At 41.6% G+C, this 16,739-nt stretch overlaps 1 protein-coding gene and 1 long non-coding RNA gene across 2 annotated transcripts in view; both read left to right on the top strand.

Moving 5' to 3' along the window:
* The window catches only part of LOC134867711 (bromodomain adjacent to zinc finger domain protein 2B-like), a 43,042-nt gene extending 34,202 nt beyond the window's left edge, over window positions 1–8,840 (top strand). Inside the window, 17 exon segments of the mRNA XM_063888491.1 lie at window positions 302–556; window positions 1,156–1,379; window positions 1,778–1,852; window positions 1,933–2,008; window positions 2,010–2,168; window positions 2,279–2,341; window positions 2,424–2,568; window positions 2,857–3,512; window positions 3,662–3,947; window positions 4,100–4,255; window positions 4,602–4,756; window positions 4,910–5,115; window positions 5,701–5,836; window positions 6,364–6,510; window positions 6,654–6,943; window positions 7,204–7,347; window positions 7,617–8,840. Of these exon segments, the coding sequence (XP_063744561.1) occupies window positions 302–556; window positions 1,156–1,379; window positions 1,778–1,852; window positions 1,933–2,008; window positions 2,010–2,168; window positions 2,279–2,341; window positions 2,424–2,568; window positions 2,857–3,512; window positions 3,662–3,947; window positions 4,100–4,255; window positions 4,602–4,756; window positions 4,910–5,115; window positions 5,701–5,836; window positions 6,364–6,510; window positions 6,654–6,943; window positions 7,204–7,347; window positions 7,617–7,764 (3,321 nt within the window). The 3' untranslated portion in view covers window positions 7,765–8,840.
* Window positions 8,841–12,551: 3,711 nt separating this feature from the next.
* On the top strand, window positions 12,552–15,542 carry LOC134867629 (uncharacterized). Its single transcript, XR_010166155.1, has 4 exons — window positions 12,552–13,112; window positions 13,373–13,413; window positions 13,787–15,166; window positions 15,374–15,542. It is a non-coding gene; the product is annotated as an uncharacterized LOC134867629 (long non-coding RNA).
* The last annotated feature ends 1,197 nt before the right edge of the window (window positions 15,543–16,739 follow it).

Raw genomic sequence — 16,739 nt, 5'->3', positions numbered from 1 at the left:
TGTAGGTAAAAATACTGCCACCAAGTGGCTACTGATGCCATAACACAGACCAGAGTATTACTGATCACACACACACAATTCTGTTTATCCTTTTTGAGATTTCTTTAACAAGACTTAAAAAGTCAAAGTATTTTTTTAAATGAGCACTGTAAGAAACACTTCTCTCACTAAGGCTACTTTTTTGAAATTGTCTTTTATATGGATTCTTGTGTATAGGAATAAAATGCAAATACATAGCGCAGAGACGGTATTTATTATTTACCTAATTTCAAAATTGTGTTTTTATTTTAAATGTCTACAGCCACTTCCAGAGTTGTCCCGGATCCCTGGTCTGGTTTTACCAGGCAGTACCTTCTCTGACTGTCTGATAGTGCTGCAGTTTCTGCGCAGCTTTGGGAAGGTGCTTAGGTTGGACATAAATCCAAACATGCTCAGCCTTAATGACCTCCAAAAGGGGTTGCTCAACACTGGGGACAGTATGGGCAAAGTGCAGGACCTGCTTGTGAGCATGCTGTCCACAGCTGTGTGTGATCCTGGTATTCCTGCAGGTCACAAGGTGAGAGTGTGTTGTTGAATTATAAAATATTCCTGTTGTGCATTTTACATGTGTGTATATAAGTCCAATGATAAGCACCGACCTGTGTAACACTTCATCATAACCTTCAGTACTTAATGGTAATTGAACGTGGTTAATAGTTAATCCGTTTAACAAACAATGACGTTACAATTAATAATAGTTACTGAATATTAAACATTTTTACTGTACACATATGCTTAGCAACCGTTCATTTGTCTATGATATGCTTTAATTGTCATTATGTCTTTACATGAGCTAACACTACATTGCATTATTAAATCCCTTCAAATTAAGAGGCTTTCTCAGGCGAAAGATTGACAAGACTGTCAGCTGAAATATTATTTGTTTATAATAATCCGCACACATCCCAGGGCTCGTTTAAGCACTTAAGATTGCTTGAAGAGATAATTGCTTAAAATGTTGGCGTTTTACTCCCATTGCACTCTCATGGGCTATAACCTAAGCCCTGCTCTCAGGTGCCACAGTAAATAAAGAAAATCAGTTTTTTAAATGTAAAAAGCATTTGTTTGTAAAGAACCACTTAACTCTTTATTTTTGAAACACCCTATTTTTATCAGAATAAGACCGCCTTGGGGGAGAACCTGACTAATGTGGGGATCAACAGAGACAACGTGTCTGAGATCCTGCACATCTACATGGAGGCTCACTGTGAGCACACGCAGCTGGCTGCTCTGGCCCTCAGCCTCAGGACCAAAGCGTTCCAGGCCCACAGCCCCTCACAAAAGGCCTCCATGCTGGCCTTCCTGGTCAATGAGCTCTGCTGCAGTAAGGCTGTGATCAGGTGAGGGTACTGCCTCCTTCTGACCCTCAGGCTAACTCTCAGTTTTGTAGGGGGCCATAGTTTCAATGAACTAAACGTAGAATAAATCCTGGGGATTCTTAATGAACAAGTGTTCCTCTGGGCCTTAAGCAAACAAGTTCATCTCTGCCTGAGAGATCAAACACATTGGCTTGTTTTATTCATGGAGGCTTAACATTTGATGTAATAACAGAATTACCAAAAGGAATAAGACAAATCGGGGTCTAGTGGACAGTTTCACAGTGTTGCATCAAATCTTGTCATACATTTTTTAGAAGCACTGCTAACCCTTTGAAACATCTCTGGTGCACACAAAGGAATTGTCTTTATACAAAAAGATCACAGAATCATCTGTTTTAATATTGTCTGACGCGTTGCAGTGAGATCGACAAAAACATTGATCACATGACCAACCTGAGGAAGGATAAGTGGGCTGTAGAGGGGAAACTTCGCAAGTGAGTATTTGCATCCTCTTAGCTGTTATTAGAAGACTTTTTTTGGCACATAACGCTGATTGTCTACTTTGACCTCAAAGACTGAGGAGCATCCACGCCAAGAAGACGGGGAAGAAAGACAGCAGTGTTGGTGGAGAGGACAGCAACACCTTTGTCATCCCCCACTGCCAGAAACAAATGCAAAAGGAAAGAAGGGGACAGCGACGAGGAAGAGGACGAGGATGACGACAGTGAGGACCAAGGAGACGAAGATGACGACGATGAAGAAGAATCGGTTGGGAAGAAGGCAAAGAAATCTGAAATATGTGAAGAGGAGGTCAGTGACAGAATGATGCTTTTACCGGCGCCAGCGGCTTGAATCAGTGTTTGTAGGAGTAAATGTCAGCCGGTAAACTGGCTTCTCACTTATGACTTATTTCCATCCAGGACGACAGCGTACACTCAGCCAGCATGGAGGAGCTGGAGAAGCAGATAGAGAAAACATACAAAGTGAGTTCAATCCTTTTTATTCCAACGAAGTTCATCAATGAATGTATGAATCCTAATTCAACCCGACACTGTGTTTCTTTAGCAACAAAGTCAGATTAGTCAGAAGCTGTTTGACTCCTCCCACTTACTGCGCTCCATGACGATTGGACAGGACCGCTACAAGAGACGTTACTGGGTCCTTCCGCAGTGCAGTGGCATCTTCGTGGAAGGCATGGAGAGCGGGGAAGGTGCTCACCGATACTGATTTTATTTTTAAAAGATTTTATTTGGTTTATTTTTCTGTGTGTAGTAATTAGAAATAATGAACTATTTATTTGGCAATTTTCAAACAATGACAAAAGTGATTTACAGTGTTAAACGGTGATGAAAACTTTTTGGAAACAACTTAAAAAAGTTCATTTTAATTTTATCAGAACATATTTTGTAAGTAAAATAAAGAATGATAAAAATTCACGTTAATTGATGTAATGACGTTTTATTGGATGTTGCCTGAGCTACTTTTTCGTGTCACACAGGTTCTGAAGAGGCAGAGCAAGATGAGAAAAGACAGAGAGCTGCTCAGGCGGTCAGGGTGAAAGAAGAGGAGCAGGAAGAGATAAGTAAGCCAGAGGTCTGCAGCCCAGCACAGAGCAGAGAGTGTGTAACAACCACACAGGAGAGCCAGCCGGACAAGGACAGTCTCAATCTCTTCCTCCAGAAACCCGGCTCCTTCTCTAAGCTCAGCAAACTCCTCGAAGTCGCCAAAATGGCTCAAGATTCGGACATCAATCCTCACAACGGTCATTCTCCCAAAATCCCTACAACTGCATCTTGTCCCTCATATCCCACCTCTCAGACAGCCACTTCTCAGCAGAGACTGATAGATAAATCAGATACTTCAGTGCCATCTCTGCTCATAAATTCTCCCTGGATGACCTGCAGCCCTCAGTCTATCCTTCAGGAGGACCAGCTCTCCAAGACACTGATGGAGAAGCGCAACCAGTGGTTCAGCCTTTTGCCTCGCTCTTCCTGCGACGAATCCTCTTCAACCCCCGGCTCCAGCCCATCAGCCTCCGCCTCTCCACTGCAGACCGTCAGCACCAAATCCCCCTCCTCCCTCTCCCCTAATCCCCGAGCTGCAACCAGTTTCAGTGCTTCCGGGATTAATAACACGCCGCCGTCTGTCCTTCAGGTCTGTTTTAACAATAATCTCAGTAAAGATTATTTTAGTTCAAGCTGTGCTCTTTAATGCACTTGTTGGACCTTTTAGACTGCAACATGTCCTTATACATTATGGGCTGATCTGATCGTAATTTGAAGTGTGTATATTTTCCCCCTCAGCAAGTACAGTCTGGCCTTCATCAAAGCAGACCGACACAGTGCAACGTATCCACAGAAGCGAGTCCCATCATGCTCTCCTCTGGTGCTTCCCTACCCCTCCTACTTGATCTGTCCTCCCAGCATGCAGAGGGTAATGGCAACAGGGTCTTCTCCCTGGCAAATACCAACTCTGTCAACAAGAGCGAGACCCCAGAGCCCTTGAGTGACAGGCCTGACGCTGCCTCGTCCCCTGCTGTGGAAGTGGCCAAGACCCAGGACTACCCGAGTCCTCAGCCTGTCCCTGAGGGTAAGAATGGCTTACTGCCAGTTTGCACAAGTCAAATATGGTGGTCTGTTCACTGCCCAGACAGACTGTCACTCAGTTTAATGTTCCTATCAAGCTCAAAAGAAAAAATAAACAATATTGTGAGAATAGTTTTTTAATGTGTGTGTTGGCAGAGATGCTGTGCGGCTGGTGGAGGGTGGCAGAAATGGAGGAACTACAAAGTCTCGTCAAGGCCCTTCATAGCCGAGGAATCAGAGAGAAGGCCTTGCAAAAACAGATCCAAAAACATATCGAGTACAGGACCCAGCTCTGTGCCAACAGCAAAGATGGTTGGTGCATATTTTCTCTGCACTTTTTTATTTGTTTGTTTATTCATTTGGTTGTTTAACACCCATAAATAAAAATCCCATTGAAGAAAGAAGGGCTTATATTATAAAACACACTATAGGAAAAACAAAAGGTTTAATTATGCCAGCACATTTTCAATTTACGTTATCCAATATGTCCCATACATAAGCGTGCTATTATAATCAATGATAGAAAAAAATATCAAAAGACATGCATTGCTATAAAAATGATGTCATCAGATCTTTTATTATGTGGCACTTTAATTATTAAACAGTTGCTCACGGTAGAGAGTGGTTTGTAATTATTTCTTTGTATCTGTGGTGGCAGCGATTGATGTGTCAGAGCTGGAGAGGCAGGAGGTGAGTGAGGAGATGGTGGACAGTTGGTGTGTGGAGGAGCAGGCCATGGAGGTGGACATCTCCCTGCTGCAACAGGTCGAAAGTCTGGAGAGGAGAGTCGTCTCTGCCAGCCTGCAGGTCAAGGTACCTGTATCTTACTCTCTTATCTTTGTGCGGCTCATATCCAAATACGTTTTCATGAGTAATTATTCAATGTATGCATGTCCTTGTCCTGTTCCTTCACTTTTGTCTTGATATTAATTACTGTGTCATCAAATGTGACGATGTCTCTCTCAGGGTTGGATGCATCCTGAGCGGCAGTCAGACAGGGGGGATCTGGTCTATCATGAGCACAAGCTCTTATCTTCCCCAGCTGCAGAAAAGAAAGGACAGCGAGAAACCAGCCAGGAGGAACTTCCTGGCACCATGGTGCGACAGCCCGACAATCCTCTTGATATAGCTGTCATCAGGCTGGCAGAGCTGGAGAGGAACATCGAGCGAAGGTACGTTGAGAAAAAACAACGCTTTAAGAACAACCTTCAGATCAGACTGGATAAGGTCTGTCTACCTGCTCCTTCAATGTAGAGCGGTGGTGAAGTGCAGCTTCATACCAAACTAGGGCTGCATTTAACAATTATTTTCATTAGCAAATATCTCTGGGATTTTTTCTGGATTTATAGATGAATTGTTTGGTCTATAAGACGTCAGAAAATAGAGAACAAATTTCCATTCCAGTTCCTCAAAGTTCATTTTTTAAATGTCCTGTTTTGTCAGCCCATAACCCACCAATATTCACTTTGATATGTTATACATTAATAAGGGCAAAGCAGGAACACTCCATATTTGAGTGGTTAAATAAACCTGCATATTCTGGGATTTTTCAGGAGAAATTACTTTAAAGAATTATCAATTACCGAAATAGTTAGCGATTGTTTTTCTGTGGTTGCAGCTCTGTTCCACACTCATTCTAGAGATGTTTAACCTCACTGTATTCTAAAACAAGCATCTCTTATTAACAGTTATCACCGTTCAGTGTGATAATGTCCCAGACTGTAGTGACTGCAGTCTTTCTTTCTGTGACCTCAAAGCAGGGAGGAGGAGGTGGCCCCGGGGATGAGGTTGTGGCGTAAAGCCATCGGTGATGTCCGCAGCTCGGCTCAGCTGTCGCTCTGCGTCCAGCAGCTGCAGAAATCCATTTCCTGGGAACGATCCATCATGAAAGTGGTAAGTGTCACTCTCGCTCTCATAATCACAGAGGAATTTAAATAATTTCATCAGATATCATTTCAAACACCAATTTACAGCATAACTCTCATTAAGTCTCATAATATATTGAATGTAAATATTGAATACAGATACTAATACATAAGCCTCTAGAAGGCAATTAAAGATAACACAATAAATCTGTACACTCCATCATTAGCAGGCAACAACTATATCAGATAATAGGACAATCCGTAACAAATCAACATCCTGTAATATGCCTGACAGCACGGAGTTGCATAAATCACAATTTTTCTTTCAACTTATGTTTCATTTTTACTTCAGCATTCCTTACATGCAATACAGTTTGAAATGATTTCACGTTTCATCCTTGACTTAACAATAATTCCAGCTGCCTTGGCATCTACCAGTGTTAGTACAATAAATTGTTCAAATTGAATAGGCTGAACATGAAATCCAATGAGGCAGATTTAAAATGGTTTTGTAGTTTGACCTCACACCCGTGAATATATATCTGGTGTTTCCAGCACTGCCAGCTCTGTCATAAGGGGGATAATGAAGAACTGCTCTTACTCTGTGATGGCTGTGACAAAGGCTGCCACACATATTGCCAGAAACCCAAGATCACTACGGTACCGGACGGTGACTGGTTCTGTCCCACTTGTGTAGCAAAGGTACACCAGCATGCACCAAGTGATTCTTCCACTAATACAGTAGATCTAATTGACATATGATGATACAGCCGTATCATGAGTGATTATAATATTATATGTTTAGTGTGTCTCTTCACCAGTCTCCTGTGTGCTCTGTCATTCAGGAGAGCGGTCTATCCCCCCGAGGTAGGAGGCAGCAGAGCCGAACAGCTGGAGGAGGGAAGAAGGGCAGTGAGGTAAAACGAAACAGTAAGCCATCTGTGGTGGGAGAGCTCATCAAAGAGGAGGCTGCCAGCAGTAACAGCGTGCCAAAGAAAGGTACCAAGGAGTTCAAAAAGAGGAGAGGGGACGACAGCCCGCCCGGCTCCCAGGCCAGACATGACAGTCCTGTCCCCTGTGTGAAGAAAGCCAAAACGGCCAAAGACAGCAACACAAATGGGCTGACAACGTGCCGGTACGGTCAAACACATCCTCAAACACATCCTCACTGCATGCATAGCAGCATTTCATCTTATCACTGTTAAAAGCAAGTTATTTTTAACTATTCTCCTGCGATACATTTGTGAGGAAAAGTCTCCACATGCAGTCATGAACCAACACATCGATTTCATCCTGTCTTTTTACATCATAGCTAATCTGAATATCTTTCTAAATCTTTCTTGTGACACTAAATTGAAATTATATTCAATTATACTTTCATTTTTTTCTCTCCAGAGTGCTGCTGACTGAGCTGGAGGCCCACCAGGACGCCTGGCCTTTCCTCACGCCCGTCAACCAGAAAGCTGTCCCTGGATACAGGAAGGTCATCAAAAAGCCCATGGACCTCTCCACCATCAGAGAAAAGCTCACCAACAACCAGTATGTGTGTTACTGTCATTATACCATTTGATATAATTGAGGTGTATCATAGTGTTTATCCAAAAATTGGTGATTTTTTTTGTTTTCCTCTCTTAAACATGCCACTTTAATCCCAGAGAAAGTGTTTCCTCGAATTTTAACCCCCTTCCTTGGCTATGCATTTCTTTTTAAACTATACTTCTCTTATCATATGTTATATTATTATATATAAATGTAAATATTTCAATACTGCATATAAGTAAAAATAAAATCCCTCTCTCCTAATACAGGTACTTGAATCTGGAACCTTTCATCGCTGATGTGAACCTGGTGTTTGATAACTGTGAAAAATTTAATGAAGATGATTCAGAAATCGGACGAGCTGGCTACAGCATGAGGAGGTTTTTTGACAAACGATGGACTGAACTGCTGGATTGAAAATGTTTCAGTGTTGACTTTATACGCTCCTCTACATATCTTACTTCATCTTTAGTGTTGGAGGCCTGTTCTTCACACTAAATCCATAAACAAGTTTAAATGACAGTGATGTGCAATGTGAAAGGACACATTCTCCTGAAGATAAAAACACATTTCAAGCATTAATATCTGAAAGTGCAATACTGTTTTCTTTATCAAAATGCACTGACTCTTGGACTCAATATTGTCATTGGGAATTAAAGATGGCCATAGTAGATACTTCGGCTTTTTTACAATAAGTACTTTAGTTTAAATGTGTGTATTTATTGTTTGAAGTATTTATGTTACTGTCATCTCAGAAAAAAACTGGAAATGGCACACAGCTTTAAAGATTGTTTTATTGACTATTGAACAAGCCAATCAAAAAAATGTTTACAGCTTTTTGACTTTAGGTTGCCAGCAGTTCTACTGTTAATTGTGTAATATACACAGAGGTATCACTGTCACTATTTACGGGGCTTATTTCTAAAATAGTGTGTACATAAAGTACAGTCTTGTTAAAATATTGTCAATGCATAAGGATGATTGTAGCACTTCATATGTCTCATACTGTACTCTGCCTGTGCTGAATATCCACTCACAACACTGCTCTCCTCAGTCTTGTAGTGCCTGACCTCTGACCTCTAAACAGTTTATGGAGCGGTGCGTTGTTTTTCTATTTGTGTGTACTGTTTGTGTGTCCTGCACAGTATACTGTATAAAGCCCTATCACAAAATGTAAAACACTTCTGAGCTTCTCTTCTAAAAAGAATTGATGTGGTGCATATAATGTGTTTCATTTCCAAGCATTTCCCTCAGCCAGTGTCTTGTCAGACATCCTGAGGGTGGACGTGAAACCTGCGCTGGGCTTTAATCCAGCTGGGAGTCAGACAGAGTCACGGTCCATCGAAGCCGTCTCGAGACAGCTGAAGTCAGGAGACTTGAAGTAACTGTATTTTATTATGAATATTGTGAAATGAGTAGCAACTTTTGTGGGAGTATTATTTTTGAATAGTGGATGTATGGCACAGAAAAAATAAAACTGTTTTTCAAAATAACACTGTAAGGCCCTTGTTCACTGTTGATTTGAAAAGCAACAATCTGATAACCATCTTGCAATTCATGAATAGCACACTTCATTTGAAACATACTTCTGCACCTTTTTATTTATTGTATTTAGGCTACTTTAATCCACTTTAGGAGAAAGTATTATACTTTAACCCACTACATTAATTTCAGAGCTATACCTTCATCCTTTCACACGAAGCACTTTAAGAGTCACATTTACATACAAAGCATGATCATCAAATAAAATATTCAGAATAACCCAAGGTAAAAGGTATTTAAAATTGGTTTCACCTCCATCAACTTCAACATAAAAGCTGCTTTCACATGGGTTTGTCAATACTTAGAATCCAATTAAACACTGAAAAGAGGCATTCTGGATAATGAGTGCATTTGAATTTAGCAGATAATGCTTTAAACGTGACTGATAGCAGTAGTGCAAGATAATCAGACTTATAAATTGGAAGAGGAAATAGGCCTACTTTCTGCGAGAAACTGGTCACGTGAGGAGCAATAGCTTTTTGACAGCAGTCCACCATCTCCTCTTTTACAAGCGGATATTCAGGCGTTTTGCGCCACCTTGTGAGTGAACCGTTCAGAGCTAACCTACATCATTCAGAAGATGGTATCAATATTTCCCACTCTTCTTTAACACACAGCCGAGGTCAGCCGTTGTGCTTTCTCGCTCTCCTCGCGACGTATTCGGGAGATGAAACTCCGTGTTTATAGTTTACGTCGTGGCCTCTCGGGGCTTCGTTACTCTGCTCTTTTGGGCTTCTACTTCGGCATTTACTGCTGCCTGCTTTAGCTCCGGCGGCGGCTGGCTGCTCCGGGGCTGCATGGACGGATCCACCGTGGTGTGTGGCTCGGAGACAGGTGAGGTGGTGGCACAGCGTGGCCCAGAGAAAGTCACGTCATGAAACTATTTAAGAGCACAGGAGGTCCAGTTTCCTAGTTCCAATATACTTTTAAAGCAGCTATCTTAATATTTCTCTAAACATTCATGTCCACTGTACTGAAGGTAACTTTATAGCAAGTCCTTAGTTATTAAGCCTAGCCCTAAAACATCAATTTAATGTGGCTTCTTCAGACTGCTTTGGGTTAGTCCTACATTCAGTGTCTTCACTGTAGCAATGCTGTAAAGAAAGATTAGAGCTTTTTCATGCACTACTATACGCAGGTTGAACAATAGAGAAGCAAGGGACAACCACAACCAGCTAAACAAGCACTTACTGTATTGATAAGAGCAGCTGATGTGTTACTAAGTCTTTATCAGAAGGTCACAGCTTTCAACCCTTAGGCTGCTGTCTTGTATTTCTTAGTTTGATATTTCTGGTGTTTTTGTGACTATTACAGGTGCAGCACTAGGCAATGTTATGGCCTGCTGCTTCTCTCCCCGTGACCAGATGTTAGTGACCGGCTGTACCCACAGAGACCTCAAACTTTGGGACACGAACATCGACCTCCTGCCAGAAGGACCCCCGTGACTTGGGAGTCACCTGCTGCAGCTTTGCATCGCAGTTTAAAATCAGTGAGCTATTTAAAGGGTCAGTTTACCCATGTCAAGAAAAACACATTTCCACCTGTGATTCCCTTATCCATATAACTATGTTTATTATGTTATTTACTAATAAAGCTTTGTGTTTCGTTAACTGAAATCTTTGTGTTTTGGACAAATGAAGGGCAAACAGAATGTTTAGTATTTGTCTATTTTCTGACTTTTCATTGACAACATGAAATTGATTTATCATTAAAAAAAAAAAGTCAAATTTGAAGATGGAAGTAGTTTCAGTATCTCAGAACAGAACATTCTCTTAGATATTCACTATGTACATTTTCATTTGCATTATTTCTTATGTAAACACAAAGTTATACAAGTAATTCAGTCTTTTGGTTTATTGCTACCTTTATCCTACGGTTTGCAAAGAAAAATGGTATTATCACTCAGTCTTCCCCTAGTTCATTGTTCATAACATACTACATTCATTCTGAACAGAAAATCCGATAATCCTTAGCGTTCACAGTTCGCAGTCAGTTAAAAGCAACCTTTAGCATTTCTATCCACAAATCAAAATGACATGTGCAGTGTTTGTGTTTTTCAGGTTTGGGAATAAAAGTTAAACCCCTTTAATCCAAACACAATATGTATCCCACATACAAGACGATGCTTGCCTAGTGTTGACACCCTTCACAAACAGGTCTATGGAGTCTATTTGTATTCCTTTTATATTAAAATCAGTCAAGCATGAACATTGAGAAATGTGGCTGTTATTCATTCTTCAGATGGATGCCGTGTGGAGTTTCGACTGGCCTCCTGTGGACAAGACAGCCAGCTGAAAATCCAAGTTCTCTGCCAGCATGAAGGAGCAGGTAAGACTACCTCTCTGTCCGCTTCCTCAAATAAAAGCTGCCTCCCTCCATCTCCCATGAGAGAGAGAGATAGAGAGAACCTGCTGACTGCTTTAACCTTGAAATCGCTCTGCAGAATAGAGGAATTTTATTAGTGCGTGGAATAAATCAGCTGCAGACTGAGTCATTAATAATGGATCACTTTAAGACATTCTGCTGAAATACAGCAGCTGCAGAGGTGTGTGCGTGCGTGCGTGTGTGCGTGCATAAGTTGCAGAAGAGATCAGGTGCACACACTATATCCACTGTGACATTTATATCTTGTAGGAGCCGCAGCAGAACATGAACATGTCGTGTATGTTCATGGGTTGTGTAACCTGCCTGCCGACTGGATTTTCGTTAGCGTTTGAACACACTATGTTGTTAATGCTTAAAATGAGTTGCCGTGGTAACGTCCGTTTCTGGGTAGGATTCGATGAGTCCCACGTGGTGACCTGCTGTGTCCACTGGGATTTTTGTGTCTCTTTGCAGCTTGCATAAGGACACATCAAGGTCACAATGCCTGTCCTTGTTTCATTTTGTTTCAAATGTATTTATCACATACTTGTGCATTTAATTTGTCTATGAAAGAGGACTGCGTGCTTGAACCCCTATTACACTGTTTCATGACAAAAAGACTCGAGTGCAGATGATTCAGGAGAGCAAGGTGCCCTTTCTGCAGCTGGGATCGCTCTCTGTATGGAACATTTTCCTCATCCTGGCTGACTTTGTGTTTGTAGCACCATATTCTAATACTCCATAACCAGAGGATTACAGTGCGGGGGTCACATTTTTCATGTTGTCAGATTTGCAGCCTTATTTGTCATTCTCTCAGCAGCATACCCTTTCAATCACACCTCACATTTAATTTAATTTCACAAGTGTAGACTCTTTTATTTCATCGGGCTTAATAATGTGTTTTATCCTTACTGAGATGTGAGGGCGCGTCACTTCAAATAATGAGAATGCAGGCAAATAACAAATTAAGCTCCTGCAGAGCCTGAAAACAGCGTTTTACAATGATGGAAAGGAGGGAGTTTAAATTTGGAACACATGTATTTAAACACGGATCATTTTAATGCAGCTGAAGACCAATTGATGTCACATACTGTAGGATTATTGTATGATGAAGTATCACTGCATCCTACTCAGTGTCTTAAGCTGTGAATGTCTCCCATTTACTGCCCAAAATATTTTTTAAATGTTCAAGCATCTGTCTGCAGGTGGCACAGCACGAGGAAATGACAGTAACTGACAAAAGAATGTGTGTGTGTGTGTGTGTGTGTGTGTGTGTGTGTGTGTGTGTGTGTGTGTGTGTGTGTGTGTGTGTGTGTGTGTGTGTGTGTGTGTGTGTGTGTGTGTGTGTGTGTGTGTGTGTGTGTGTGTGTGTGTGTGTGTGTGTGTGTGTGTGTGTGTGCGTGCATGTGTGTGAGTGAGTGAGTGCATGCTCCCTCAGCCTGTGTCTATGAAGCTAATGCATACTCCCACCTGTCATTCAGCTCCAGTTATGTCTTGTGTGTGTCTCTTCTGATGGAGAGCTCCTGATCTCGGGGTAGGACACACACTCATCACACACATTGCTGATATACGCCTCCTGCCTTGGCAACTAAACATTGACTTATGTGCCTGTCGTACTTATCTTTTCTAATTTGTTTTGATTTATTATATGTTGTAAAATCATTTGCACATTCGGGACACATTTAGTTTGAACTGATCTCTCCATGGTAAAAAAATCTTCTTTTTTTCTGTACTGTAAACAGCAGATGCCACTGCTGAGCACTGATCCTGCTGTTCTCTCAGTCGGCCACAGGAGGAGTGTATTTTGTTGTGTTTGCATTTCTCTGTGGTTCCCTGGCTTCAATTGAAACACACTGGAGGTAAATCTGTGTTTTTGTTTGAATCCAATTTTTCTTTTATTATTCTATAATGAAAATCTTGCATTTTAGTTCTACCAACACACATAGCTCTATTATTCTGCAGTTCTTTGAATAAAAGTGTGGTGATGCAGTGATAAATACAAAATGTAGATTTCTTGTCTGGCTTTGCTGCCTCAGTTCACTACTTTCTAAACATTGAATCCCAGTCGCTGTAAACACTGAAATGCCAAACATCCTGTTTGTTTGTACTTTGTTTACAGAACCTGGGAATCCTGCTCCACACTTTGAAACAGCACGAAAGGTAAAAGACCTGATCTCCTGCTGCTGCGCAATCTCTATCTAGCTATCAGACAAACAGCAAAACAGGAGTCAAAGGGTTCAGATGAAAATGTGTGATTTTTGCTTAATTAGTTTCTCCCAGAAGCCCGCGGTGCTGTGATGCAATAGTATATGCTCCAGCGCTACTATCCAGACAGTCATTGAAGTGGCACCGCAGGTAGGCATCAGAGTGCTTTGAAGTGCTTGAAAGGATTTAAGATACTGTACGATCCAAGACAGGGTTTTTTATTTAATTTTTGAGGGGAGAGGGAAGTTCAATTTAAAAGCAGATGTCTTCTTCTCTGCAAATGTAAGTTTGTCAAACACATCCTTCTCATCTCTGCTCCTTCCTGCAGGTACGTGACTGCTGTCCCTGTCTCCCACCATGAGGTGGATTGCAACCGGCTCCATGGACAGAACCGTAAACGTGTGGAGAATAGGAAATGGAGTCGACAGAACTAGTAAATACTTAAAAGAGAATTGTTTAAGGTGGCTCCTACAAATGCACAATCACTCCTCCTTTTTCCAAACAACAGTCAGTTAGCATTGGTCCAAAACCCAGGAGTGAGTGCTTAAGACTCCCAGAAGAGTATTTTGGGAGAAATCCAGCCGGAGAAGTTCATATTGCATGTGTATTGCCGTCTGACTGCAGTGTCTAGAGGAGGAATTATGATTGATGTTTATTGAAGCAGCAGGGCTAACAACCTCTAAGCCTCAGAAAGCTGTTGAAAGCTCCTTAAAAAAGTTCAAACCAACACGAAAGCAAACATTGGAAACATTAAATGAAAAGGTGCAATCATTAGACATCTGGAGGCCTCAAATCTTCATCACTGCAGCTCCTCATCAAGTTGATCTAACAAAGCAAATTCCACCTCAATGAAGATCAGCCTTTTTATGCCTCTTTTTATCTCCCCTTTCTTTTAATCTCAGTTAGTTCTCTCTATTCACATGATAAAGTTATTCCCTTTTATGTTGCAGCTGATACATTAAGGCAGACAGTCTGCCAAGATAAATAGATCTAGCACTCAGTTTTCTCCCCTGCTGTTTTACTGTGTTTTGTTCTTTTTGTTCATATATATAGTTATATATATGAGAGTCTTGCAAAGGTGTTTTAGATCATATAATGTCTTGATATATCCTGGAAACATCTTGTCTTTTATGCATGTGATGAAAAGCTTTTCTTGTGATTTTGTCCACTGATTTGAAATGGTATACTCAGATGGGTGAACCTAAAGAATGTGAACAAAGGTGCTTTGGTGAGCAAATATTGTTATTCAACGTTTTCCTTAATGGCAGCAAGTCCCATGACAGGATTGTAACAGCACTATGTTGGTCCATCTCTCAACAATTTCAAGCACATAAGAGTGGGTCACTAACCCTGAAAGTTCAACTTTATGCTCAACGTATTGACTTCACATCCCCCCCACGCACTTGATGCCAGGCTCTTAACCAAAGGTGTTTTCACTTCACATTGTTTAATGAGATCTCTCTGCTCACTCTAATTAGTTGTGTTGCACCTGTTAGGGCGGGGCCTCCAACCCTGTTATCATTGTTTTTATTGGATAGAGTTGGCAGCGAGTTCAATCAGAGTGATTAGAAACACCTGTGTTCATGGGCAGAGTAACCTTTCAGTGCTTCATAAACTTGTATTTTAAAATTGAACTGAACACAAACATGACAATTGGATTTGTGTGAGACTATTTCCAACCTTGAACTTACACACATCAGGCATGCTGGTGAGTATTTTTTTTTTAGAAAAAGGACGTTGACCTGGTCATGAAAGAAGGTGCAACAGTATAGTTTTGACAAAAGTTGAGGTCTGTTGCAGAGAGGAACAAGCCAACTGCACGGACAATACTTGTTACTAAAATCAGTTTTTAGTTTTGGTCTCTTCATGCAATTTTTGACAATATAAACTCCTACCCTCTGCTGTAAATAATCAGGATGCTGAACAGACCTCAGGGTAAACCAGGAACACACTGGAAAGATGACATCTCGTCTGGCTTTGGAACGCCTCAGGTTCCCCTTTCAGGACGGCCGTGCTCAGCCTGCTACATGCTGTCAGTGTGACTCGGACCCAGATAAGCAGCAGTAAATGGTTTGATAAGGGATGAGGAGAGCTTTATACTGTATGTGCATCTTTTCAAGTAATTAAACACTGCAGTCTGAGCTATCCCAGTCTGCTGTGAGGCTCTGTGAGGTTTTTCTGCTTTTGGCACAGTGATTCCATGACTCAGCCTCCTAGACTGAGAGACTCCACACACTATATAAGCCATGGCTGCAGAGAGGAGGAGGTGTTTCTCTGCTCATTGTCGTGCAGATGTACACTAAGTGGGTAATTCCACTCAGTGTGACTGCTTGAAGACTATTTGCATAGTTGCAGTATTGCCCCAAAAAAAGGAAAATCACTTTTGACTCACTGTACTTAGTCTTTAGTGCTAATGTTAGCATGCCAACCAAAGATGCAAACCCACTAAAACCAAGATTTGCCTGCGAAACATCAGCATGCTAGTACAAAAGGTATCTAAATTAACCTCTACATGTCCCTATGTCATCATTCAATAATGTGACACAAAGAAAGTGATCAAGCAGCGATGCAAGTACCATAAAACCTCTTGACCAGAATGCATTGCAGCCACAGGACATGATAGAATTTGGATAAGGACAGCCTTTTTTTCATTCATCCTCAGGTGTCTTAGTTTTCTGAAACACAATATAACGTGGAGGATAATATCCATTGACTATGAATTGTCTAGGCCAGCAAATGTAGTAGGAAGTGGATGGGGGGTGGACTTAGATGTGGATACTTAGCATGTTAATGAGCAACTCCTCCCAGTCACACGGCTAATGATGGGTGATGGGATCCGCAAAGATGCTGCGAGGTGTCATTAACGGGGCCGTGCACAACAGGGCAGTTTGTCTCGGCCTCGTATGATAAACGATGGCCGCTAACTCACATGGTGTCCTGTGAAGGTTGATGAGCTGCACGCTGGCACAATCTAAAGTAGCACAACCCTAGCTTCAATTTTCTCCTCTTTGATAGATCACATACTTGTTTGCTAGGTCAGGGATCTGTGTGTGTGTGTATGTCTGTGTGTGTGTGTGCAGGAATCTAATTGTCAATCCCTTATCAGCACAGAGGGAGTGTGTCCTTTTCTGTTGAGTGCGAGGGGAACTGTTTGTTTGTATCAGGTTTTGTTGCAGGAATTGGTGAGCTGTAATAGCAGAGCCCTTCCTCCCTTCCTGTTGTGCATTTTGCAGGAAGGAAGTTGCCAGGTCACTGCAGGCTGCTGATTGGTCAGAGGAGAT

Source organism: Eleginops maclovinus, chromosome 7 (assembly GCF_036324505.1).
Source record: "Eleginops maclovinus isolate JMC-PN-2008 ecotype Puerto Natales chromosome 7, JC_Emac_rtc_rv5, whole genome shotgun sequence".
NCBI lineage: Eukaryota > Metazoa > Chordata > Actinopteri > Perciformes > Eleginopidae > Eleginops > Eleginops maclovinus.
The sequence above is the reverse complement of the archived record's forward strand: the minus strand, read 5'-3'. Positions and strand labels throughout refer to the sequence as shown.